Source organism: Azolla caroliniana, unplaced genomic scaffold (genome assembly GCF_043228905.1).
Source record: "Azolla caroliniana isolate FFs.n. ecotype wild unplaced genomic scaffold, voAzoCaro1.0.p SCAF_13, whole genome shotgun sequence".
Taxonomy (NCBI): Eukaryota; Viridiplantae; Streptophyta; class Polypodiopsida; order Salviniales; family Salviniaceae; genus Azolla; species Azolla caroliniana.
The window spans coordinates 16208265-16235603 of record NW_028230448.1 but is presented as its reverse complement, the minus strand read 5'-3'; the positions used below and the strand labels follow the sequence as shown (position 1 = coordinate 16235603).

Here is a 27339-nt window from a genome sequence, read left to right as displayed (position 1 = left end):
TGAAGCGCAGGATCAATTACACACAAATCAATTAATGAACTTGAATACTCACTTAAAGATTTAGAAGACACAAGTGAACGAGAAGGAAGTTTGGAACATTGAATAAAATGTTTACAATTATTAAGTTCAAATGTGATTGAGTGATTAACCCAATCAATGGACAAAGACGGGTTTTTATTAAAAAACCAAGGGTATCCTAAAATGACATCTACGGATTGTAGTTTTATAACATGAAAGTCAAGCTTCTTCAAATAGGTATCTATTTGAATTGGCAGTTGACAAACAATGCCACTGATGTATTGAACACTTCCATTTGCCATGTGAACTTGATAGATATGATCACTTGCGTTTATGTGGAGTTCCATTTGCTCCAAAAAATTGTGAGATCTACCGGAATCAAACAAGAAATGTGCTTGTGTTCCACTGATATACCCGACTGCTCGGAGTAAATCATTAGGTCCAAGTAAATGTGAAGAAAAAGTGCATTCACATGAACTTAAGTGGTTGGTATGAACTTCAACAACATCAAAAGACTCACCTGTGTGACTCGTAGATTTGTCTTGAGGAGGGGTGTTCATTGACTTCCTCTAAAGACAACGACATGTATCCTTTGTGTGGCCCCGTTTCTTGCAATATGCACAGAAGAGGTTAGGTTTCTTGGAGTCGTGCTCAAGAGTGTCATTGGATTACTTACGTTTCCCAATGAACTTGACATTCGGAGTTTTGGCAAACTCAGGTTTATTGTGGTCTTTCTTGGAAGTCTTATGGTACCGAAGTACAATGTTGACGGCTTCCTCAAAAGTTGTGGGGTCCTTGTCATGGATAATCCAATGGTAATCCCCATTAGGAATACCATTCAAAAAGCAAGCAACAAACCATTTCTCACTCGTAAGTCCGAGCATGATGCACATAATCCTCGATAGAGGTAAATGGCTTACTCGACAACGTGAACAAGTGTTGCGCTTGTTCAGTTTGAGAAGGTTGCTGCAAAAACTGTTTCTTAAAAACGTCAACGAAACCTTCCCAAGTTGTGGGTAAGTTCTTTGCAGTCCTTAGGTCGCGCCACCAAGCAGCAGCTCGACCACCTAACTTACGACCGACGTAACCAATTTTTACAGCATCAGGCTTGGGATGGAGCTCAAAGTGAGACTCCCAACAACCAAGCCAAGTGCTAATGGCCTCCTTAGTTCTTTCTTTCTTATCTCCCTTGAATGGCGTTACTACGAAAGAAGGCTCACCTTCTTTCTTGGACTCAATAGTAAATTCTTGGAATTTCTTTTCCAATGCCATATTGGCCTGCCTCATTTCGGCCAATTGATTCAAGGTAATAGTGAGCAATTTCTCAATAGTGATCTCAGCTTGTGTGCGAGATGCAGATTGGAGTTGAGAGGTCTCGGTTGGAGAGATTGCTCCAACAACGTTCAAAATTTGTTCCATGATGCAAGATGTGGGTATGCAATATAAATAAGGAGGTTCAGAAAATACACAAGCAAAATGAATGCTTGAAATTTTGATTGTAAGAACTTTACCAAGAAAGCGTCTCATGTCTTTACCCCTCTAGACATATGAGATGTGATTCGAGATCCGATAACTATGGTAACACTATGGTGTTTTCAAAACCATGGGGGAAAACATAGCTAAGATGTCTTTCTCGAATCTCTATCTTGAATAATCATGGCGGCTCCTTGAGGCTCAACCATGGTTCTAACATCAACGTAATTTCCTAGTTAGCCTTATATTAGAACGCCAACCCAACATGTATTGATATGGCCGAGAAAGTGTATTAAGTGAAAAAACAAGTGCACTCGCAAGTAATATTTTAGTCTTGCGAGTAACAAGAAAATGTTATGACAAAAACGATAAAATAAGGCAATACCCATAAGAATCAAGCAGTGACGAAAACAAGGGTCAAAAAACCCATTTGTTACCTACTAGAAAAAAATGTCACAAATAAATGGATGGTGCAAGGCATGCACATATACATCCCAATATGGTGGTTGTAATTTGCACAATTGCGACATAAGCCACAAATTGATACAAGTGGCGGTGGTGTTGTGCGCAAAGATGCAGAACTCAAATATATTAGTAAAACATCAATAGGGGAACTCATGTGGTTTTACTCGAGTTCTAAGGCTCGATAATATGAGTTAAACCTAGATGAGCTGTTGGAAAAAATCGTTCAAAAAACGGCATGATGCCCACTCAATATTAAAAAATAGTCTACATGAATCGTTACACCATTAAACGTACGTAAATAGGGTAGATAAACTTAAAATAAGGGCAAGAAAGAGAGTTAATTGTGGGTGGGAAACGATAATTACTAGAAAATCATACAAAAGTGAAATGAAAATTTGTGTAATTAGAAATTAATTAGAATAATAATCAATTAGGTGTATGAATCATTAAGCATGCCTTAAGGTATCAAACCCTAAGGTAGTCGACATGCACCTCCTCAAGACCACCACATCTCCCTAGAATCGGCCAATTGATGGCTCAATAAAGAGTAAAGTGGCATAGGTAAGCGACATATACCTCGTTAAGGCCACAACCTCCCATAGAATCGGCCAAGTGATGGCTCAATAGAGAGTAGAGTGGCATAGGTAGGCAACATAAACCTCGTCAAGTCCACAACATCCCATAGAATCAGCCAAGTGATGGCTCAATAAAGGGAAGAGTGGCATACTCAACATCATATGCAAAAGGTTCATGAGGTGAGCATGTGCGATTAGGGCAAACATACTCGGCCCGATGCACAATAATAATTAAAATTGTAAGAGAAGGCTCAAGAGAGAGGAGAGTGGGAGATACATCGCAATATGCAAAAGGGCCATGAGTTGAGCGTGTGCGATTAGTGCAAACATGCTCGACCCGATGCATAAGTAGATTAACATCGTATGATGGTAGAAAGAAGAAAGAAAAGAAAAGAAAACGTAATACCACTTCCATATGACCAAGAAGAAAACATCATAGAAAAGAAAGGAAAGATTGAGAAAGAAGAATATCCGGTTTAGAATGTTGTTTTGATCCTGTGAAGAGCACGACGAGCCTTGTTAGATCCCCATCGCTCACACGCAAAAAACATCAAAACAACAACAAAAAATTGTTAGTAAATGCTCTGATACCACTGTTAAGAGTCTATTACTAATCAATAGACCAAACTAAAGTAAAAGAAGGAAAATAGAATGGATAGAAGAACCCCTTCCACTCGACCACCCCCGAGCTATGATCTAGACATAGCCAACCTACCACCAACATCCCATACCGCCGGATATTAGGATGACTAATACTTTGGAAGAGATAAACACAATCGTCGAGACGAAAGCCTAGCCCGCACCACCAGTGTCTAAGATAGCAGCCTTTCGATGTCGTGAAGATTTTCGGCAATGGTGTGAAAACCGCATAAAACATACAAAATCAAGTGTGGTTCTTCTCATAAAATGTAAAACAATAATAGTGAAGATACTAATTTTAAATAAGTTTAATATCTTGGTACAAAAAGATGGAGGTCTTTAAGAGCTTTTAGATGCACTTTACTACATAAGAAACGGACATCTGTGTCAAGTTATGTAGGTAGGAAGTTTGCAAAGACAAAGAGAAAAATAAAATTGTGAGATATCCCACATAGATAGGATAAATGAGGCTCTCGCCATATATAACGTAAAGCAAAAAGTTATCATCTTTGTGTTTATGTGTGGAACATAGAGAGTTCAAGGTGACTTGAACTAAGCTAATTGGATGAGTGGGTGTGGCCTAACTACTTGTAAAGGTTTTGGCCAACTGAAACCGGACCGGCGGCTAAGCCAGTGAGGCAGCGGCATTCGGCGATGGAACCAGACGATAACCGGCATCAGGCGAACCGGTCGAAAACCGGCATTCGGAGACCGAATAAATAAATATATAAACCGGCATCTGGCACCTCCAAATTGAGAGTCAATAGGCTTACCACTAAGCCAAGACATTTACTTGACATTATATTTTTATCATTGTACTTTTACATGTAAATTCTCACACATGAGACCTTAAATGAATGACACGTAGCGCATGAGCGCCAAATGGCAAACATGCATCACATGCATCATATGCATGGGGGCATCTATAAAAGAGTGGATGAAAAATGTATTAGGGAGCCAGGTATTGATCAAAAAATTAATTAGAAGAAACCTTGTAATCCTATTGTTGATGTATCATCTCTCTTAAATCTAAAGTTAAAAGTTGAATCTTTATCTCAATATCTATCTCTTGCCCTATCACTTTCTCTCAATCTAAAGTCAAGCATTTAAATCTAATCTTAATCTCTCTCTCTCTCTCTCTCTCTCTCTCTCTCTCTCTCTCTCTCTCTCTCAATCTATCTTAAAAACTTTCTCGCTAAAATTAGCGCAAACTTCGAATCCTTCCGGTCCAGGACCCCGGTGGTTCCGCCTCACGATCCGCACATAGTGACGGATTTTCACGACATAATTAAGTGGTGAACCCGATGTGAAAGAGGCAGTATGAAGGATCAAGTCGAGGATCGACCGATACTTGGAGATGGCATCCTTAAGCAATCAAGCGGGAGAGTTCGAAAGGATGATGATAATTGTCGAACAAATGATGAGATCTCGAGACAACGATGCGAGCGTAGAGAAGGCTGTCGACCGTGTCGTAGAGCTCGAGGGTCAATTTGATGGAAGGAACATTACGAAGTTCCTTGACGCATACAAAAGGGAGATGAATTAAAGAAACGTGTCTGAAGCACGGCAAATCACAGGTTTCAAGAGAGTGGTCGCCAACAACATTCAAAGACGCGTCATCGAGCTTCAAGAAGGTAAGACGATATGGTCCGAGTTCGAGAAAACGATATTAGCGGAATTCACGACTGAAGATCCGGCGAGGATGACTCGACATGCCCTAATGAAGTGGATAGAAAAGAAGAATAAGAAGATGAGTGTCCCGACTTTAAGATGGAAACGGCTAAGTGCAGCACGAAAAAGGCGAACGATGGAAATGAATGGGTCCCTCCACACTCGTTCTAGAGACTTGGGCATTAACCGATGTAAGACCCAAGAGAAGGATAGTGAAGGGGAAGAAGCAAGGGTTAAAGTTTATTTGTGCAACAAAGAGTTTGAGCAAAATATGACAAAGGATGGCGATGGCCAAGCAAGCCATGAGAATCCGAAGGATGTGATAAAAACATCTAACAAAGACACTATTGTGAACGAGTCAAAGTGCCTTGAGCAAGGAGACGATCGAGACAAAGGTGGAACATTCATGAGACTTAAACGATTATCCTCAAGAAGAGAGGAAAGGACCATGACAACAAGTCATGGTAAAGCAAATAAAAAGCGAATGATATGGTGGATTGGGTGGCAACAATGTTTCGAGTACAAAGAAACAGACATGTTCGACGTTGAGGAGTCATGTTGATCACCATTGCTGAAATCTCACATTCTCTCTTCTTGGCACGTACCGGAGGACGTGCGGTTTGGTGGGGGTGGATGTCGTGAAGATTTTCGGCAATGGTGTGAAAACCGCATAAAACATACGAAATCAAGTGTGGTTCTTCTCATAAAATGTAAAACAATAATAATGAAGATACTAATTTTAAATAAGTTTAATATCTTGGTACAAAAAGATGGAGGTCTTTAAGAGCTTTTGGATGCACTTTACTACATAAGAAACGAACATTTGTGTCAAGTTATGTAGGTAGGAAGTTTGCAAAGACAAAGAGAAAAATAAAATTGTGGGATATCCCACATACACAGGATAAATGAGGCTCTCACCATATATAACGTAGAGCTAAAAGTTATCATCTTTGTGTTTATGTGTAAAACATAGAGAGTTTAAGGTGACTTGAACTAAGCTAATTGAATGAGTAGATGTGACCATCTAATCCTTCTTTGTTTATAGCATTGTTTACTATTTCTTCAAGTCTATTGATATATAAACCAAAGTCTGGGGTAGAGATAGGGCACCTTGTGTGATCCCCATGTTGATCAAGAAGTACTTCAAGAAACCACTATCCACTTTAGGCACCTACCCTACTCATACAATCAAGTTACATTTTCTCAACATTCTAATGGCATTCTAATTTTTATCATTCTTTTCCAAAGCTCACTCCTTGGTAGAGTGTTAAAGGATTTGTTGAAGTCCACAAAACAACACAAATATTTTCCCTTGAAGTCTGCCTTTCTTCCATGCCCCCTATTAGTGTAACCATAGATTGACACGTGCATGATATTCGTGATATTCTCTATGCGTGATATTCGTAATATTCGAAAATACGAAATCGCCCCAAGAATATTATAAAACCATTCGTTTTGCAAAATAAATATAAAATAATTAATTCCTTCATTTTTTATTCAAATAAATTTATTTCACCAAAAAAAGAACAATTATTCATTAATAGATTATAGTGTCAACCTTCAGGAGAGTTTATGAAACTTATTTTAATTAACTAATTAATTAATTAATTTTTAAAAAATAAATATTTTTATATTTACTATAAAAATATGATTAGTGTGAACTTTCAAGTCCTATTTTTAATGTCAAGATAAAAATATCCATAAATTTCGAGGGAATAAAAAGTGAAAAATTAATGAACCTTTATTTTATTTTATTTACTTATTAAAAATAAAACGAATACTTATAGTTATAAGTTACACATTTATTATAAGAATTGAGTACATAGTCTCAAGTCCCTCTTTTATTATCCCTATTTATTGTCAAGTTCCTTTTCTTTTATCTTAAGAAATTAAAATAGATAAGTTTATGTTCTTCGTTTTTTCTTTTTTTTAGTCAAACGAATACTTGACTACCCATTCGTATTCGTATTCGTTTGTATTCGAATGGAAACCCCCACGAATGCGAATATGTCAATCTATGAGTGTAACCAAATGATTGCTAGTTGAACGTTTTAGTTAAAGCTAATCTTTTGTTCCATGATAGTGATATATAACTTGGCCATAAATTAGCTAACCATGATAGTTCAATAGTTGTATACCAAATTTCGAATTTTTATCTCCATGACCTCCTTTATGGATTGGTTTATCCAATTCATGAGCCAATATTATAGGAAACCTTGCTTGATAGTGTGATCCAAGATAGTTGTTATCCATTGACGTGTTTGCGGTATTGCCCATTTTAAGGGTTCGCTTGTCATTAAAGTTACGTCTGCCACTTTGCCATTAAACATCTTTTTTTGCCCCATTATTAACATCTACAATAGACACACATGCCCTTGTATGGTATTATCCCATCATGCATATAAATCTTAGGTACATATTATTCCATCTCTTCATTGGTGAATTCACCAATTATATCTTCCTTTTTGCCCTTGAGCTTCCATGTTAGCTTTCGTATGTCTTTTCTTTTTCTCTTGCATTTGATAGTATTGTCTCTTCTTCCTAATCACCATCTTTCAATATTGATACAATGTTAAGGCTTTCACATTTTTATCTTTTGCGAGCGTGAACATTGAGGTGATCCTAGCATTATTTATCAAACTAAGCATTGCATGGGAACCAAAGCATTTGATGTCCACCTACACATGCACAAAAATATTCATAACCTACCATGAGAATGACATCCTTCAATTGCTCCCGATTTATTTTCATATCTTTACTAAGTGAGATGTTCATGAGATAACCCTCGACCTCATTTGCATATAGATTAGCTTTTCCATAGTGAGGTCATAAAATGTACCTCTTTTCCGTTGTACTTTGGGTTTAGGGTTTAGGGTTTATGAATTGGCTTATACTCCACCCCCCTTTTTTTGGGTCGGGTCTCAACTACTCGCAGTAAAGAATGTTGCGAAATTCAGTGGAAACTCAAATATCACAGAGAATTAGCCGTAAATGAAACTGTAAGGATTATTTCAGGTAAGACATATTCGTCTCCTTGTTTGGAAAGTCACCCTATCGAACAAAAAAGACTAGGATCATGGCTTGATTGAACGGGAAACAGACACCTAGCTTGCCAGGAATATCATCGTTCTTCACGTAATGTACCTCCACCCACATATATCTTTTGTATTCATCATACTCGCATACTTTGTGGTCTTCCAATATTACTTCTATTGTGGGGCCATAGAGATTTTATAATGTCGCCATCAATATTAGGTATATGCTTGCCTTCATGTTCCCAGGTTTCTACGAAAATATAATATTTAAATCACAAGCACTTAATCTCAAGCTACCATGGATATCCTCTCTAATTCCAAAGAATGATTTTCAAACTTGAGGCACTCCCATAAGTCATTACTTGGCTATGCATTTTGAGTTCCATTTTTGGTTGCATAGGCTTGGGGCTTTTATAACACCTATCTTAAATTTCGTACTCTTTCTTTTCTTTTGGGTTACGAACTATACTCATGCCTTAGCAAGTCAACAATGTGCCAAGCTCCATTTATGTTTGGATCCCTATTTTGTCGACATTGTTAAAAAGACAATATTTCTTTATTAGTGCCACAGTAATGCTTGCTATTAAAGTCTAATTGAGCATCTTTTTCGACTTAGTACTCAAGTTCTAATATTAAGTGCTTGATGAGGCTATTTCAGACAAGGCACACAATGCACATCCTCTATTTTGAACTATTTGAAAAATAATAACTAAAAAGATGGAAAAAGCGATCTGAAATACATAGTTATATACGTATATAGATATATTTGATTTCTATGATATTATCATTCCCCTTATTTACTTGCAAAAAACCCTACTTGGGGGCTTCCCTCTTGTGCATTTATGTTGAAACAAGGCAAGATGTAATGCATTTCCTCAATCATCATTTATAAAAGGGAGACTGGGTTCTTCTACCATGCAAAACACAACCAAATTTAGAGCAAGGTCATGATAACAACAATCAACTTGCATAATTGTCATGCCCCTAGATTATGGGGGTCTCAAAAACACACGAAACATGGTTGGGACAATAAGAGTTAAGAGAGATTACAACAGTCCCATACTTTATACAAAACATAGTGTCACGTACTAAATAAACTTCCTGAAGTTTATACAATCAGCCATCCAACTACAAAAAAACATTAGCTACCACTCAGACTAGAATCTTAACAAGCAATGAACTCGGTCCCATTTAACTCAAGCACACTGTTTGACCCACACATCTACGTCCCTTGTCATATTTGCACCTCTGTCTTCTCATTAATTACACTAAACACACGCCCATGCAATTCTTCTTGTAAAACATCCCCTTCATCCCCCAATAAAATGGACTCTCTCACACAAACAAGCAAAAAGCATTCCCACAATTGCAGAGAATGTAGTTCCCACAATTTTTGGGCACCACCACTACCTAGTTCTTATTTTTATTACAACACAAATCAGCTTACATATCGATCAATTGTCCAATAATAGGGGCGGTTTCAGATAATGTGCAATTGAGATTCAATTGAGATTCAAAAATGATCTGCACATGTTGAGACACCTTTCAAAATCTAAGGTACTGTGGATTATGGTATAATTGGCACATATGGAAATGCCTCTATTTTTTGTGCTCGATACTATGTTCAAGACACATGGCAATTTTCCTTGTGTTGGAAACTTCAAAGAGGAGGTATTTGGGATGTGTAGGCTGACAATGCATCATCTCCATCATTTACATTGCCCTTTATCAAATTAACTATAACAACGTGAAATAATAAACTATAACAATGTGAAATGGGGGATGTCTGTTTATGAGCTGAGAATATATCATATTCCATCCATGATAATTCAACTTCCATAATTAATATACTTAAGAGAGAGGAGAGAATTATCATCCTCATAATCAAGGCAAACCAATATGCTATATTGCCCTTTCAATTAAATGCCACAACTGCAACATTCTACTCAATTGTCGTAACTTGAAACTGACAAAACAAATGGAAGCTCTTACAATCTAATGGAAGGCCTTATTATAACAATGATGAACCAAATCTTACAATCTAATGGAAGGCCTCAATTATAACAATGATGAAAATTTAGAACCAAATGGACACAGTCGAGGTAGGAAGACCTCCTACAACAGGAGAAGCCTGCTCCACAACAATCGTATAAAATAAGAACCAGAAACAAATAACGAAATATTATACCCAGACAGACTTAAAATGGATAGAGGAGCACCTTTTATCTCTTAGCCATCATGAAAATAATGTAAGATCTAAGGAAAAATTCAGTAATATCTTGGATAGACAAGCACCTTTTCTCTCTTAACCAAACAAATGAAAATAATGTAGGATCTTCTAAGGAGAAATTCAGTGATAACTAACCATGGAAAACCAACATCACACCTTACAAAGTTTGGAATAAGTCTCCCCATCCAAACTTAAAATTTTTGAATAAGACTCGCTGTGTTACAACAATGAGCACATAAAAGAAATCAGCTAAACTCCTTATATAAGTAGGGTATAAAAATTATAGACTCCATTTAAGATATGGAAGTACACTCAATATTCTGGAAATCATAGACTCCATTTAAGATATGGAAGTACACTCGAAACGGAATTTTAGACTATAGCATCATGTCAAAGCTCTCCTTATCTACCCTGATGTGAAGTTCGAATGGCAATATGAACTTTTCTTCATAGAGTATTATGTGAATATATACTGCAAATGTACTATAGCAAAACTACAAGGAGAAATAGGATTTTAACTTGTATTTCCAGGACCCTTTATTTACTTGTATTCCATAAGCATATTGTTCTCTGGAGCCAAGCCAATACAGGCTCTGAATATATTCTCTAGCATTGCTCTCTGTTTTGCGAGGGCATTGATAACAGGAGTACCTGTTGGAACCTACAATAGACAAAACAAAAAACTTCAATGAATTCTGTTCTTTTATTCGTAGATATTAGTGCCACATGCTGATGACACTACTCTATTCACACTCAGCTTACCAGGGGTGCCTTTGTCAAATAGCTTAGTAGAGTAGCAACAGGGTGGAAAGAGTGGAACTTGTCCTGATCCAACATGTCAAAGACAAACATTAAAAACAATTTCCATGACTAAATTCAGGTATCTAAAAAGAACACTTCCAACAGAACCAAATATACAGCATTATTACCTCTCCCTCTTTCTTCATCTCAATCCTTGTACATAGTTCAGCGAGAATCACTAGATCAAGGATCAGGGGAGCTGCTAAGAGAGAATCTTCACATGTGTTGTGCAAAACAATAGTATTTTTACCCCCCATGAAGATTTCTGATGTGTATTCATCCATGGCTCTCTTGCTGTCTGCAACATAAGGTACATACTACAGAGAAAATACAATGCGTTTTTAATAAAACAGTACAATAAAATTTGCCTAAAACTACATATTATCATATCCACAATACCTTGATAACTACCACATGATCGGGGTGCTCTCCAGGGCCGTACAAAATTGCGTTGCTACCAACCATGTCATCTACCACATTACTCTTTGAAATCTCTTTTGATCTGAAGGTTTGAGGGGCAGATAAGTTCATGCCATCATTATTGCCAAGATGGTTGTAGCTAACAATGGACATGGGCTGTTTCACCAGAGAAATGCAAGATCAAGTTTCAAAAGATGTCAATGAAGATTCTCACACTGCACATTCATCATCATCTGTTTATTATAATTTATAATTCCAACAGAAACTATATGGAACCTTTATATTCCCAATAATTATTACCTTAATGCCAGCTCCCACAAGGAAATCTACCAACACAGACTTGATTTTTGTTTGTCCGGTCTTAAAATCATCCCCACCGATCAAAGTGTTACGTGAAATCGCATACTCAATGACCCCTAAGTACATGGCAAGAAATTAAGAGAAATTAAAACATACCTATGACCTTATGACCTGATAGAGAAGTGTTAAACAAGAACTCTCCCAAGACAATTACTTGTGTAAATGCATAAAAATTGTCTTTTCTTTACCTGGTACAAAAGTGTTTTGGGGGCTTCCGTTGATGAATGGAACATTCTCATGGATACAGGCCAGTGCATACAGAGTGGAGGGAGAAATTTCTGACTCATCTCTGTCTAATGACTTGAAGAGGTTCTCCTGGGTGTCATTCAATCCCACAATGACATCACTGTAGCGCTCCGTGTTTGCTGTCCACAACACCACCACTTTGTCAACCTTGCTCTTCTCCTTGAACTCCCTGATACAATTACACAATTGCACCGTCAGATAAGAATCATATGTAAAATGCCTATTTGCTTCTGTCAAATTTGTGAGATTTGACAGAAGCAAGGCTGTTGTTAGATATTACAATGCACAATCCCTTCGTTCAAATTCAATGCAACGCATGGTTAACATTCAGATGCCAGTAGACACAAAAAACTAAGCTAGATGCCATGATTCAAGTTAGCATACTGTCAAAAATTATTGATTCATCAAACCTGATGTCTTGAATAACGTGTTCCATTTGCTCTCTCTTGCTTCCCTTTATGAGGTTATTAGCGCGAGCGCCTTGATTGGCAGCAATGAAATCAGGATCATAAATTCCAGGCAGAGGCACCATCTGTTCCATCAATGGTCGAAGCTGCTTCTGAAGATCGATATCAAGAACTCGAGCTCGAGCCATGGCATCAGCTAAGTTCATGCTATTGATATCCCACCCACCAAAAACTATCTCATTGGGATCAACCTATCGAAAATATACTCCCACATTATCAATAACCAAACATTCTCCAAAAACTATAATCTTTTGCTATCCCACACACTGAGCACTACGCATTTGATTGATCTACAAAAATCTAAAACCTTTTTGACATCTAAATTCAATACCCCAAAAAAATCAATATAGAGTTGAATCCAAACAAGCATCTCACTCTGAAATATATTCTTTTGATATCCCAATACAAAATACTGGGATACCTCATTGGATCAATTCACATTTAGAAAACCACATTCTTTTGATATCCCTACAACAATACACTAGGATACCTCCTTGGTTTGATATACAAGAATTTATCCCCACCCATGGTTAACAGTTAAGCTAAAAAGAGAAATGGAGGAACCTTACCATAGGGAGTAAGCTTTTGAAGGGCGCATAGACCTCCTCGCCCTGGAATGATCCCACTCGGCAAGTGGAGGCCTGTGTAAGAGAGCCGAAATAGTTTGCTTGTTGCACACCATCTTTGGTTACCCAAGAAATGCCTCTGCAAAGATTCCAGGAAAAATGAAAGATCAACAATGGATAAAAAGAAGAACAAAATTGACCTGCGAAACATTACAGTAAACAAGACAAAGTTCACTATTTGAGCAAATCGGCAACAAAATCACATGCTCTCTGACAAATCCATGGTGTAAAAAAGAAGGGGTATTATTTGAGAACATCCCCGACTAGCACAGTTAAATACAACAGTAAAAATGACGACTGATTCCCTAGAAATCCATGTATGAGAAAATTAGAATGCCAATAAAGACAAATCTCTGAGAAAGCCATGGATCAGGACTAAAAACACTTGGAAAGACATGGAGAAACACACATGCAAGCATTCTCTTGGTAATTCCACAACGTAAAAACGGAGGAAAGACTATAGCAAATTGTTGAGAAATATATGTATCATAGATTTAAGAATATATGTGAGAGCCATGGATGCTGACAAGATAGATTTAAAATAATGACACAAATTATCTGAGACAGCCACGGATGATACCCAGAATTAAAACGCATCACTAGAGGAGATACATCGTTACAAAAATGTTTGGGAGACAAACAAATCACAGATTAAGAGAGAAATGCAGAAAACTATAAATTTTAACAGAATACCGGACCAGTGGATAAATAGATGAGAAAAACGATGGGAGAAATACAGCACATTAGGATTTAGACAGAGAACCAGACACTAATATATAGATCATTATCAGAACAAAGAAAAAAGGAAGGAAAGAGAACCGTAGGGTTAGGGTTGAGGAAGAAAAATATGGACACTGGAGAAACAGTTACATTACGGTTAACACACATGCAAACCTTAAAAGATAGGGTTGGAAACAGAAATCCATTGAGCCATGAAAAGACAGTAACATACTCCCTGTTCGCTATAACGCCTGCAGTCAGGGTTGAACCATTGTTTCCGCCCCATCCAACAAGCATAACCCTGCAAGGAGTAAAGGGGGTGGAAAAAGAAGAAGAAAAAACGCATCAATCAACAAAAAGAGAGATAATAGGATGTACAAAGATCCATGCTTTCCATAGAAACAGAGAGAGAAGGAGAGAGGGAAAGGGATCTTCATTCTCTGTTTTTACCCTAGTTTGGGAACGTGGACAGAGGTCTTGAAATCATATTGAACGGAGATGGGCTTGACAACCCATTGATACTGGCCATCGCTACGGCGCTCATGGAGGAGCTCGGTGGTGGAATAGTCATAGGTGGAATGGATGGAATCCTCTGTGTATTCCACATTGGGACCTTCGACACGGAAGCTCTCGATGAACATGGCCGAGGATTTGATATGGTCAGGAGGAGGAGGAGAAGAAGAAACACAAAATCTGAAACACACAAATTCTGAAACACGGAATTGATCAAGAAAAGAGCCCACACAAATAAATGAAGGAAGGATATATATATATGTGTGTGTGTGTTGTGGAAAGGGGAAGTAGAGAGACAAGCAGCAGAGATGGCTGAAAAGCTCAAAACAGGGAAGAAATGAAGGATCAGCAGGAAGAAGAAGAAGAAGAGGAGGAGGAGCAGGAGGAGGAGCAGAGGATTCCTCTAATAAAGGAGGTGTGGGGGCTCTGTTTTCTTCTTTTTTCTTTTTTTGTTTTTGTAAAAAATAAAAAAGAAATTGAGGTCCCCTTCTCCTCCATGGTGTCCATCTGGCAAACAGACAAACAGAGACAGAGACAGAGACAGAAACAGAGACAGAGAAAGAGCATCTTCCAACCCCCACACACATTCATTCTCTTTCTCTAAATCTCTTTCTCCTCCATTCTGTCCTGCCCCTACCATGTCTTTCTCTTCTCTTCTCTTCTTCTTTCCTTCCCTAATTACTACATTCATTCCATTCTTTTTCGCGCTCCTCGTCTTCTTCGCCCACTCCGTGTGCCCAGTGTGCCCAACCAAGCAACCAAGCAACACTCCCAGAGCCCCCCCCCCAAAACCCATTTGCTTGATCTCTCTGGTGCCGTGGTTTCTGGTTTCGTTCAACAGATGTGCATACGGAGCCCCCCACGAGATCGAGCAATGCATGATATGTTTTGTACCATGAAAGCACCCAATGGAATCAATAAACAGTATGAAATGGAAAGGCGAGAGAGAGAGAGAGAGAGTGTGTGTGTGTGTGTGTGGTAATGCTTTCATGTTTGATAATAGACATGGGGTGAACGCCTATATAAAGACGCTGAAAGGTATTCACATGTGGAATTTTTGGATGTTAGAGCATGTGGGGATCATTTCCTCAAATGCATATTCAGGTTTTTTTAATAGCATTATAGAACGTCCCTCTCCCTACATACACATATGATAGGTAGAGGAGATTACAAAGTGTTGTAACTAAGTGGATTTTATATACAATTAATATAATACCAAGAGAGAGACAAAGAGACAGAGACAGAGTGTGTGTGTGTGTGTGTGTGTGTGTGGCTATTGGTAATTCAACAAGTTCCACTACACATGTAGTGTAGTGTAGTTAGTGGGTGGCCATACTCCATTGTGACACCCATTTATAAGTAGTGTTATTCTTCACATAGATTTATCAATATATTTGTGTTCTTCCAACAAATGAGATATATATATATATATATATATTAACATCTTCAAAGACCAAAATTGGTCCATGAGACAGTTGGTTTACAACAAAAATGGGGTGTTTATAGACATTTCTAGTAAAGGTCTTCATTTTAGAGAGTATTAATTGGGTGGTTTTGCCTTTGGGATTACCTCTAAAGAGACGTGAACTAGCACCGACCAATTGTTTCTCTTGCATTGTTCAAGCGGAAAGATAGCACTCATCGTTTCATGCAATGTCCAATTGCTCATCGCATGTAGGGTTATATTCCTCGCATTTGCCAAGTTTTGTCACATTGTAATTTGATGCCAAAACAATGAGTGTTTACATCATTTACATTGGCCAACCAAGACATTACACATAGAGATCCTTTTCCTATTTCTTGCAATAATGGGGATTGCTTTGTATTCGAAATGGTAGGCATGGAAAATTTCTTTCCTTGATGGAGTCTCCGTGTTGCCTATTGTCGATTCAACATTTCCCACACCCCGTGTATAGGTGACACCATTCAATTGTGGTAGCATTTTAGTATGTTTTACATACATTTGTTAATATAGTCGTGCGTTTCGAAAAGAGAGCAAGAGAGAGAATGCCTTCTCCATGTTTTGAGCTTTACATACATTTGTTAATATAATCGTGTGTTTCAAAGAGAGAGCAAGAGAGAGAATGCCTTCTCCATGTTTTGAGCTAGCCTTTCAAGATCTATGCTATTGGCGATTTTGCAATATCAGTGTATGCATAACGTCTTTGTTTTTTTATGTTCTATATGGGGTTCAAAGACAATCAACGATTAAACGACATACAATACGACAACTCTCATTGTTAGATACTTCAAGGATGTTGGCACAAAAGAATTTAGGGAATTGTAGGTAGGCATGATATTGTCAACGATTAAAACAAATACAATACGACAACTATCCTTGTTAGAGACTTCAAGGAGGTTGGCACAAAAGAATTTAGGGAATTGTAGGTAGGCAAGGTATCATGATCATCATTTGGGTTGATCTTGCTTCTCATGTGGTACAAATAGGTCCATAACAATGTATCTAGAGATGAGGGATGTCATGGGAACCTTAGGATATCATATTCTATTTATTATAATTCGAATTTCCTAACTTGCAAAAAGAGACAATGTGTGTATGAGAGAGTGAGAAAGAACTAACAAACCAATAAATGACAAAAACGCACATCGCATCAATTTCCATGGGTAGAGGAGGAGAGACAAAGGTACAAATGATTGAACCATCTATAATATAGAATATTCAAAGAAAGGGAAAGAAAAAGAAATTCATACTTTTAAGTTTTCACTTCAAACATATGTACACAACCTAGTGCCATTGAAAAAGGTGCATAGACGCGAGCTTTTCTATGTTAAGATTCATGAATATCATGTGAAAACGATGCATCACACTCATTTGGACCTAATGTATTGGTCCTCAATGATTTTATATGGAGGTTTTTCATCGGTTTGGTATTGTGGCACATGCAAGGGGGGATTAGCAAAATTTGTGGATTGTTGGACATGAAATTACCTCTGTGGACAACAAAATATACCATGATGATCACTTTGGAATCGAGGTTCCATTTCAATAAGAGAAGAAGGTTTGTAAGCCTATGCCGATAAGTAAAATGGCGACCACCTCCTTTTCACCATCCTTCATCCTACCACCACCACCGTATGTCTATTTACACCTGGAACGCTAACACTCACTTGACATAACATCACCTTAGCCATGCTTGGCATCAATATAATCTTTCATCATCCTCTCTTCATCTCATTTCAATTGTCTCACCTCTCATTCTCTACCCTCACCATTCTATCATAAACACACCTTCTCTCTTCACATGGATTCTGGTAGGGATGTGTAGTATGGAATGCACATAAGTTTCATTACAGATTTGGTTAGATAGGTGAGTTAAACCTACAACCTTATTCTTATCCATTACATTCTATTATAGATTAATTCTATTAATGTTTGGCTAGGAAATTTAATTGGGGTAAGCCTAACGTTCCAAATGGTAGGTAAAGCTACCCATTATTCACACCTCTATAAAAGGGCTTGGGTTAATCCGAAGTTGTTTGAAGGAGAATCTCACTTCATGAGGCAACCCTTGGCAACATAATTATACCTCCCTTGATCATATGTTAATCGAGAAATTCATGCACTTTATGTTCTTCGTGGAAGATTTGCTTTCCAATCGGTCACCGCATTAGTTAACCTTCTTTGATTGCTTAAGGGTGTTTATTCACAATTTTTGGTGATTTATGAATGGTATATTCGTTGAGTTTCGCTAAATAATACTAACAAAGCATGATGAGACATAGATGTAAGCTTGTGTGTGGATTGTGATGTTGTATTCAACATTGCTTAGATGTTGGCATCATGTAGCATGTGTATTGATGGTTTATGCATTACCTGAACTATTTAAGAGGATGTCGCATTTCTTAGTAAAAACACAATGCATGGTGTTCTAAACTCTCTAGTATGATACTATTATTAGATGAGGAATTAATGAAAACCATGTGTATTTTATTATTATTATTATTTTCAAAAAAATTACTAATTCCATTAGTTAAGTCAATGTACATAGGATAATATACAACTCATATCTTACAGGCCAACTTGCATGGCTACAAAGAACTTAACATGTATAAAGAAATCAACAAAAAACTCATAATCACTGCATCATCCGATGAGCACAGAATTACTCGAACGCATAATGAAAACCATGTGTATTACCAATGGACCATCCATGATCAACCTATTCACATTCTAAAGAGTAACACCCAAATGATGTGAATTCTTTTTGCTAACAAATCTGAAGTAGTGTTTTTTGGAAGAAAAAAGAGAGAGATGTGAATTCTCTTGATATATGTTTCCATCTCTTGCATTGTTTTTACTAAAGCAAATGCTTTGTGTAACACAAAATTATGTTTTGTATTCCCATTTCTGATTTAATCACAAACCAACAAAGCCAACTCAAATCAATATTGAAAGGGAATAAATATCATCAATCCAATACCTTGTCACAATCATGATAGAAAATGTTACTTAATATAACAAAATTTGAAGAATAGACATGGCCCATCACATTTAGAAGTCAATTGAAGTGACCATAAAGTTCCCAACATGGTGCTACTATAGGTGCATTATGTCAAGCTCAACTTTGAAGTTTGATGGTGCAAGATGTTATACAAATAAAGTTAAATTTAAGATTGGTGTAAACCCACTTGGACCCCTGCATAAAGGAGCCCAAAATCATTCTTGTGCAATTATGATGATAATATGATGCTAATACAAGGGCTCTAGTACCTATTGCACCATGAGTAGTTTATGAATATTGGTTTTTTTCACAAAAGGAAATGCAATGCATGTATCGCAAAGTAATCTAGTCCACAATCTGGAGCCCATTAAGATCAAAGGTTCACTTTGATGAAGATCTTAAAATGGCTAAATATATATTTAATAATGATGCCAAGCTCAAGTTTGATAAACTCGTAAAAAAGTAGTGGTGCTGAATATTAGAGATGAAAAGAAGGAAATTGTTGATCATACCTCATAGACGAAAATGAAACCTATTTTGAATGTTCATTCCATCAAAAGACAACAAAATGTAAATTCTCTTGAACCATACATATCACTATATTAAAATTTAAACCTTATCTAATGTGGATACACTACACGAATGAATATCAAATTTCACTTTTCATATTTGCAGCTCAATGTTAAGCATATACGAAAATTGGATAAAATAAATGTACACCAATTAATGTTGATTTCACTTCTCATATTTGTTACTTCACGGTAAACACAAGCCCACGCTATTAATAGTGCATGATTGTAGGCTCATCTTCTTTTACTTCATCGGAGGAAGACTCCCCGATGTGTGTATAAGTCTCCTTGTAGACTCTCTATGTAATAATCCTTCCTAACTAATGGGAAAGTAGCTTCATTTTGAAAAAAAAAAATAGTGCATGATTGAAAACTAATATTATAAAACCTATTTTTACATTTCACACAACATCATTCCCATGGTTTACGACTTGGATCCACTGACCTTAATATCAGAAACAAGTTTCGCCACAACAACATCTTATTTGTTTGCATCTTAGAATTTCAATAATTTGAGCAATAATTTGTGAGGACGTCTAAAGTTTCCCAAATTATGTATAAAGACAATGCTTTTATATTGTGCTTTAGCACGTAGTGTCGTGTTGTTTTAGTTTCTATAATATTTTGCCGTTTGAGGCTTGATAAAAGAAGTATGTCTTTGAAACCCTAATGTGCATGTTGTATCCTATTGAGACTAGCATATGATTTATCTCAATGCACATGCAGTCATTATTATAAGTGCACACAAAAAACAAAAAGTGCTACTCACCAAGAAGACCTCAAGTTATAGGTTGAAATATTCAAACCCTTTTTAATATGCTAATGGGCCTATGAGCTAGATGTTAATCCAAGCATGTGATAACTTAAGCCTAATGCATGACCCAATAAATAACCATTTGTGTAAACGGTGTCATGTTCCTTGAACACACATAGTCAATATGCACATTTTACAAAATTCTTGCAGCTTTGCAAAGCCTAGGTCAACCCCTCTTTAGATTGGATACTTGGTTTTGTTTCCAAATTTGCTGAAAAATAGGCACTACCATGTATGTTTTCTATAGCATGGAAACCAGTTTCCATCTAATGCAAATTGACAATTTTGCTTTAGTCTAGAGAGAGTAACAATCCAAATTTGTTATCAAAGTGTCGAGTAAAAATATTAAGAGTATCTACATGAGTAATATTAACACTTTGACCTTGAAAGACAACAAAGCGGTTGTGAGATGATCTTCCGGAGTTATATATGTCAAGAAAACATCACATGTTACATTCTGAGAGTATGAAATGCAACTTCATAGAATATATTTTATGAGAATGAGTATCTCAATGTGTAGGGTCCTTAAAAATAGACCAGTAATCAGAAATAGGGGAGGTGTATAAATAAATAAAATTGGTACACATTGATAAATACAGAGGGAGGGAATAAGGCTATGAAACATAGACTTGATGAAGGTGTAAATATAGACAATCTTATTGGGATAAGACATTTTTAAATGCCTAGATGAATCGAGATCAATATTTGAGTCTTTATAGAATATGATGGGGTACTAAGTTTTCACAAGGTTGGTTACATCATAAGTTTACAAGACGAGGTGTGCTAGACTAATGATCACATGAAGAAACCACTAAATGGGAGGCGACTTTGCAACTCCTTTAAAACTGAATTGAGTCGACGAAGTTCTCTCACATGAACTTCATCTTCTTCCACGGGGATGATCTTGGCTAGCTCACCTTCTCCGAAATAATCGATTACATAATTGGCAGCTTCAAGGCCAGTAACATATGCCTTTTCCTGTTGTAATCAGATAACACATACTTTTGCATGAGTTACTAAGTCATTATATGACACATACTTTTGCACAAGTTGCTATGTTATTATTTGACACATACTTTTGCACAAGTTACTACGTTATTCCATGATAAATACTTTTATACGAGTTACATGCTTTGACATCAATTTGCCACATTGAAGCAGAGATGCATTCAAGTATTTATGAGTGCAATGACCTGAGACCATGAACCATGCCGGTTAACAATCCAGTCTCCCGACATGAAAATATTCGGGAAGCTTGTAGTTTGGCGCATAAGATTGGGATAAGAACCTGCTTCAAAATAAATAATTACATCACTTACAATGCTTTCTTTGTAACAAACGCATCTCTTTGGGTATCCTATACTTGAGTATTTTGGTGGGTCTTGTGTCATGGACAGAAATAACAAATATATATGTATGCACGTAGGTGAATATGGCTATTTTGTGTTGGCAAATGCAATTCCTATCTAGGTTTCATGAGGCGTCTACTATCAAAGAGTTTCATTTGGAATCTGGAGCATATTACCATTGATCCTCTAAACTCTAGGTAGGTCTGAGACTTGAATGTAGGTTGGGCTTCTTCAGAATTTTGTAGGAAATTGAACAGGAAAGTGTCATTTTTTATTAAAGAATTGATTAATGGGAAACCTGACCTGGTGAAAAGTGACTGACTGCTCTTGGAAACCTTACAACAGCATAGTCAATAACCTTGGTGTCTCCAAATTCTGCAATACAAGTAGTCAGATATTCTTTCACCTTCTTCACAATGAGCTCATCGGGCAGCGGCAGGAACTGGTTTGCATGATACTATTTAACAAACATAGAATGTCATAAGTTGAGAACTAAAGGACGGTAGTGATTTTAAAACATATACTGTGTCGTACTTACAAAGTCAGCCTCAACAACTGTGCCAACAGCATCTTTATATTCATCATGCAAAGCATTTAGATCAAAAAAGGTCCATCCAGTACTGTCATCAAAGCCAAAGCAAGCATTGCTAGGTTTTGGAATTGTCACCTGTTTCAGATGCTTCCGTTCAATATTGAGAAAGAGGTACAGCATGCAATACTAATGTTGAGGTGCACACTAAAATTTCCATCATAAAATTTCTATCCAAGCACCAAAATTTATGGCCTTTTAATAACACTTTCATTGAGTATACAATCACTATCTATCTAGATCCCCAAATAAAAGCGTGAAACCATTGTATGTTATAAAGAAGGATACTTACCTTGCGGTCAAGCCAGAGTCGTACTGCAAGAACATCAATGGCACCAAGATTTGCGACATTTAAAAACTCTTTCCTTGTTTTGAGTATAGAACTGATCCATTTGCAACAGGACATTTATATGATTTGTTGAGCCACGTATTTCATGTCAATGCTTCCAAATCAGAAAAACAGGAATGGTACCTGTTTGCCACAATTCTTTGCAATCCTGATATTCCTACAGAAAAGATTACAGCATCAGCACGCACTGTCACAGCTCCACAAATCACTCCTTTGATTGAACCACTCAACTCATCTACAAGTAGGTCTGTAACTCTTGTGTTAGATAGGAAACGGCAACCCCGTTGTGTTATTGAATCAACCCAAGGCTTGAATATCTGTTCCCCCACAGTTCCTTTACACCAAACTACATCAAAATCTTGCTGCAAAGCCACATATACAAAGTTATAATGACAAATCTAAGAAGCACGTATACATCCTAATTGTATGCAAACTCCAATATTAATTGATACATGCATAATTTATGCCGTATTTTCATGAAAGAAATGATTTGCTGGTCTGACGGCTTTAGCCTTATGCTCTAGTTTTGTTAACAATACCCCAAGCCAATCATATTACCTATGTCCTGATATTATTTTTAGAATGACTGTAAACAATTGGAGAGGCCGTAATGTATGTATAAAGTTGTAGATCAAGAGAACCACAAACCCAATAATAACTTTTTAACTTTTGCCTAAGTTGAGGGTCAAGAGGTTTGGAACAGTATAATCATGAGCAGGTGGCAGAAAACATTGGAATGTGAAAGTGTGTGACTAATTTCACCATCCAGATGGACCAAAGGTAACATGCAAAGACAATTACAATTGATTGAAAATATAAACATATAAATTCCTTTCCATGTTTTATAATGGGCCCACATGAATTACTACCTGGTGAGCAAGAATGAAGTAGTAAAGCATGCCGAGTGCTGCTGCAGCACTACATTGCTCTCCTGGGGCAAAGAGGCCAACCAGTAGCATGGGGTTGAAAGCATCATTGTAGACCCTCTCTGAGCAGCCATATTCCTTGAATAGCTCCCGTGCAGTTCCTAAAACAATATACAAAAATTTAAGATGTGGACATGGTCAAAATAACAAGCAAATATGTCTGTGTTTGCTCACTTTTGTCGTAGCTCCTCCATGCAGCATCACTATTGTCAAAGTCAATTACTGTAACAGAAGAAATGTCCCATTCTTCAGAATTTACATTTACAGTCATCTAAGATAATTATAATTACTATGCACAATCGGGTCCACACCTGCATACATCAGTGGAAGGGCTGTCAGACGATCCAGTAGAGATAGTCTTTTGAACTGGTGAATCAGATCATTCCCATGTCACACTCATAATACTTAATAGAGAGTAAATATGTTCAACTTTCATATGAGTATAGATGTCTGCATTGCAAAACAAACCTCAGTATAGACAAAAGTTCCAAGAGGAGTAGGTAATCGTGGTTGAATCTGAAAAATTGGAGATTCCACCTGTTGATGCAAAATAAAATACTCTGTATGAATACAGATGGTCAAAGATTCACTCATATCCCATCATCAACCACATACCTCTAAACCGTTTGGTGAATACTGGGAAGATTGAGTCCAGTGTGTAAAAGGTTGGATGTTGAGCTCATCTACCAATGAAAAGATATTTCGGTAGGGGTACCAAAATCCTGGCATACCAAAGATCGCATAAATGATCAAGCATTGATGACTGAGCTAGCAAGTTCATTAACAAATACAACAAGCTTGTGTTATGGAATGAGAACTGATGAGAGTAATAATATTGCATTTAAAGAATATCAATATGCACTGACAAGGAAAAAAGTAAATGAGAACTTTTGTAATGTATATTTGTCACATTTCTCACATTCACCATCACTAGATATACCATGAATGCCAACTTCCACAGATTGACCTGTAGCTGTTTTCCATCCAGCCACAAGTCCTCCTGGTTGAGCACCAGCTTCAATGAGTGTTACATCAAAACCCTGTCATCAACCCAACAGATGTAATACTCAGGAAGAGATGAGATCGAGAAATAAAACGAAACTAGAACCAAGACAGCCCCAGGAATATTACTAGAGCATATAAATTGCCTAGATATTACATCAAATATATAATATGGCTGACACTCTCCCTTTCTCTTTCTTGCACGAGCAAGGATGTCTCCTACCCTCTTTGGATGGTACATCAACAAGGTAGCAGACTACATCACAAGTGGAGGCAGCAAGAGATTTGACATATTAGGTACACATGTCCACATTCTTCTTTATGCTGATGGCATAATCTTGGTTCTTGAATCACATGCAGCTCTACAATATTATTTTGATTCCCTAGATCGTTTTTTCCACAAAAAGGATTCATGATAAATCTAGTAAAGACTAAAGCCATGATCTTCCACACATCCGCATCAATTTGCAGAAAAGTTATATTCACCTTACCAGAATGGCAAGTTGAAGTAACATTTAAAAGTCACATTTTAGGAGCACAATTGGGTATTTCACTATGACCCAAGTTGCCAAGGGTAAACTGACTTGAGGGTATGCAGCTCTACACATGATAGAATGTCAATGCCAATGCCCACCAATGTCAACGTGGACACAGATAGAGAATCCACAAATCATGATGCTGTCACGAATGATAAGTAGCAAAGCATCACCGCACATGAAATCATGCTTGCTGATGGTAGAGGCATAATTCCAGACAATCAATCTCATCAACCAGATTTTAATCGTGTCATCTCATAGAATAACAGGCAAGGCTTCTCAAGCATCAAAGAAAACAAAGGATCACGGTACTCAGAGGTGTCAAGTGGTTCAACAACAATGGCCTCAACGTCAACAACTGCCATCGTTACAATATTGTACACCTCTCCAAAATGACAAGCAAAACAAGGTGTTGTCGCAAGGTCCATGACAGCTCTAGACTCAAAAAACTTGGACCACACCAGGGGGGTTTCTTCCCCTAAATCTGACGATTACTGAGATCAATTTATGAACTTCTGAGGGGATGGATTCATATGAAGACCAAGGTACATGGATGTCTATCAAAGATGACCTACTACCAATATCACTTTATGAACTTATAGGATGAATTCACACAGAGAGTGAGCTACATGGACATATACATGCCAACTCAGAGTTTCCTCCCATCAACTAGAAACTTGAGCACTTCACTTATCTAAAGTTGGAAGATTTGAAAATTATGTGAAGGCAAGATTGTAAGTGAGGAGCATTTTGCATTGATGCAGAGTCCGCCATCATTCAAAAAATGATGGAGAGGGCTGACGAACGTCCCTTTGGTCAAATCTTGCTCGAGCTTCAAAAACATAGAGAGCCAACCTCATATAAGCACAAGGGATGCAACAGCAATCATACATTACCAATGACTTCCAGATCTCCACATTACTGACATTTTGGCGTCTAATAGACATTTATCTTTCTAATGAGGTGAGAATTATTTCATGAATCTCTCCCTTACTAAAGGTGTGAAACTAAATTGGAAACAATTCAAGGATGTCATTCTCAAGTTAGAGTATCGATAATTCACTGCAAGTATTGGTGGCCATTGAATGCTTAGTTTCCCATATTCTTGGTTTGATGAAGAATGCGAGGTTCATCATAAATGTTCAAGCTTGCAAAAGTTAAAAATGAAAAATCCCTAACATTGTATCAATATTGAAAAATGGTAAGGAGAAAGAAAGGCAATATTATCAAATGAGAGAAAATTCAAATGTTTAAACTATAACCAAGTTACCAAAGATACAACTCAAGGTAGAAAAAACGAAGATATAATGGGGTGAATTCACCAATATGATAAGAGATGGACCAATATGCACATAAGCTTTATGTGCAACAGGGATAATGCCTATGGCATTGAGTTATAACAAATCCAAATCCAATACCGTCATTGAGTTATAACAAGGTATCGTCATTAAGTATACAAAGATTACTTGGAGAAATAACAAAAAATTAGTGGCATTTGGGGAGATATATATATATATACATAGAGGGAGAGAGAGAGAGAGAGAGAGAAACCTGTTTGGAAAGATGATGGGCCGCTCCAAGGCCAGCCCAACCTGCACCAATGACAGCAACAGCTTTCCTTGTTGAGGAAAGCAGAGCTGAGGATCCATCCTCCTCTTCTTCCTGTTGTGGCGGTTGGAATGAGCAGCAAACAGAAAGAGAAGAAGAAGATCTCCTCCTTAAGGCAGCTGAACAAAACCTGGTGCTGAGTCGGGGTTCATGAAGCGAAGTGAAAGCATAGGAAGGCAATACTGTAGAGCCCATATCTGATCTGATCAGATCAAACTCTGGCTTTAGAGAAGAGCAGCTTACACGGGCATGCCAATCAATCGATGAAATCAAAGGCCTCTCATTTTTCAAGTTAAAGAGATAGGCTAATAACAATAAGCCAACGAACTCTCTCTCAATCAAAAACAGTGGCCAACAGTACGCCACAGAGGCGTCCCCGAACCGAGCCGTTTAGCCGTACTTAAATGGTTTGGCAGTTCAGCTCGGCCTGAGTTTTCTTAACCACTTTGAGCTCGGTTCTGTTCTGGCTTGAGCCCAGCTCAAACCAACTTAACCATTTACAAATTTAATCTTTTTTTTATTCTTGCATTTTTAGAGATGTTGATTTCAAGCTTAAACCTGTTTAGGGTTCTATTTGGTTCAAATTTGAAATCTTCTAAATCGGTTATGCCCAAACCGAATCTTTGTCAATTCCTAGACCACTCAACCGCCATTCTATGCAAACCATCCATCCCTACTTCCCATGTATCCTAAACCTCACTCGCCTAACCTTCAACGCATGTGTACCTCCTATCCTCATTGCTTGCACTTGGAACACTGTAAGCCATACAAGCCGTATAAAAAAAGAAGTCTCAAGAAGCTCAAGAAAAATAATCAAGTATGGTTCAAACTCCTTCTGCACATCCCCGTTATACACAAATATTCAACTTTACCTA

The 27339-nt window shown here is 37.4% G+C and overlaps 2 protein-coding genes across 2 annotated transcripts; both read right to left on the bottom strand.

Moving 5' to 3' along the window:
- Positions 1–10646: 10646 nt before the first annotated feature.
- Positions 10647–14421, bottom strand: LOC147856363 (inositol-3-phosphate synthase). The gene is made up of 10 exons (XM_087329434.1): positions 14197–14421; positions 13979–14047; positions 12970–13105; positions 12344–12591; positions 11876–12102; positions 11628–11743; positions 11307–11483; positions 11036–11224; positions 10869–10931; positions 10647–10767 (listed from the first exon to the last, which is right to left on the bottom strand). The coding sequence occupies exons 1-10, from the start codon at positions 14385–14387 to the stop codon at positions 10648–10650; spliced, it is 1536 nt and encodes a 511-aa protein (XP_087185560.1). The 5' UTR covers positions 14388–14421; the 3' UTR covers position 10647.
- Positions 14422–20648: 6227 nt separating this feature from the next.
- On the bottom strand, positions 20649–26703 carry LOC147856362 (uncharacterized). The gene is made up of 13 exons (XM_087329741.1): positions 26408–26703; positions 24259–24358; positions 23934–24040; positions 23787–23855; positions 23630–23684; positions 23493–23540; positions 23262–23419; positions 22516–22754; positions 22336–22426; positions 21993–22121; positions 21758–21911; positions 21299–21393; positions 20649–21083 (listed from the first exon to the last, which is right to left on the bottom strand). The coding sequence occupies exons 1-13, from the start codon at positions 26657–26659 to the stop codon at positions 20901–20903; spliced, it is 1680 nt and encodes a 559-aa protein (XP_087185867.1). The 5' UTR covers positions 26660–26703; the 3' UTR covers positions 20649–20900.
- Positions 26704–27339: the final 636 nt, after the last annotated feature.

Coding starts and splice junctions, on each gene's coding strand:
- LOC147856363 (XM_087329434.1), bottom strand. CDS start 14,387: ATGTTCATCGAGAGCTTCCGTGTCGAAGGTCCCAATGTGGAATACACA. Junction 11,484..11,627: donor TTGTGGGAGCTGGCATTAAG/GTAATAATTATT, acceptor CTGGTGAAACAG/CCCATGTCCATTGTTAGCTA. Junction 11,225..11,306: donor ATCATGTGGTAGTTATCAAG/GTATTGTGGATA, acceptor TTTTCTCTGTAG/TATGTACCTTATGTTGCAGA.
- LOC147856362 (XM_087329741.1), bottom strand. CDS start 26,659: ATGGGCTCTACAGTATTGCCTTCCTATGCTTTCACTTCGCTTCATGAA. Junction 23,685..23,786: donor GAACTTTTGTCTATACTGAG/GTTTGTTTTGCA, acceptor CTGATTCACCAG/TTCAAAAGACTATCTCTACT. Junction 23,541..23,629: donor CCTTCCACTGATGTATGCAG/GTGTGGACCCGA, acceptor CTTCTGTTACAG/TAATTGACTTTGACAATAGT.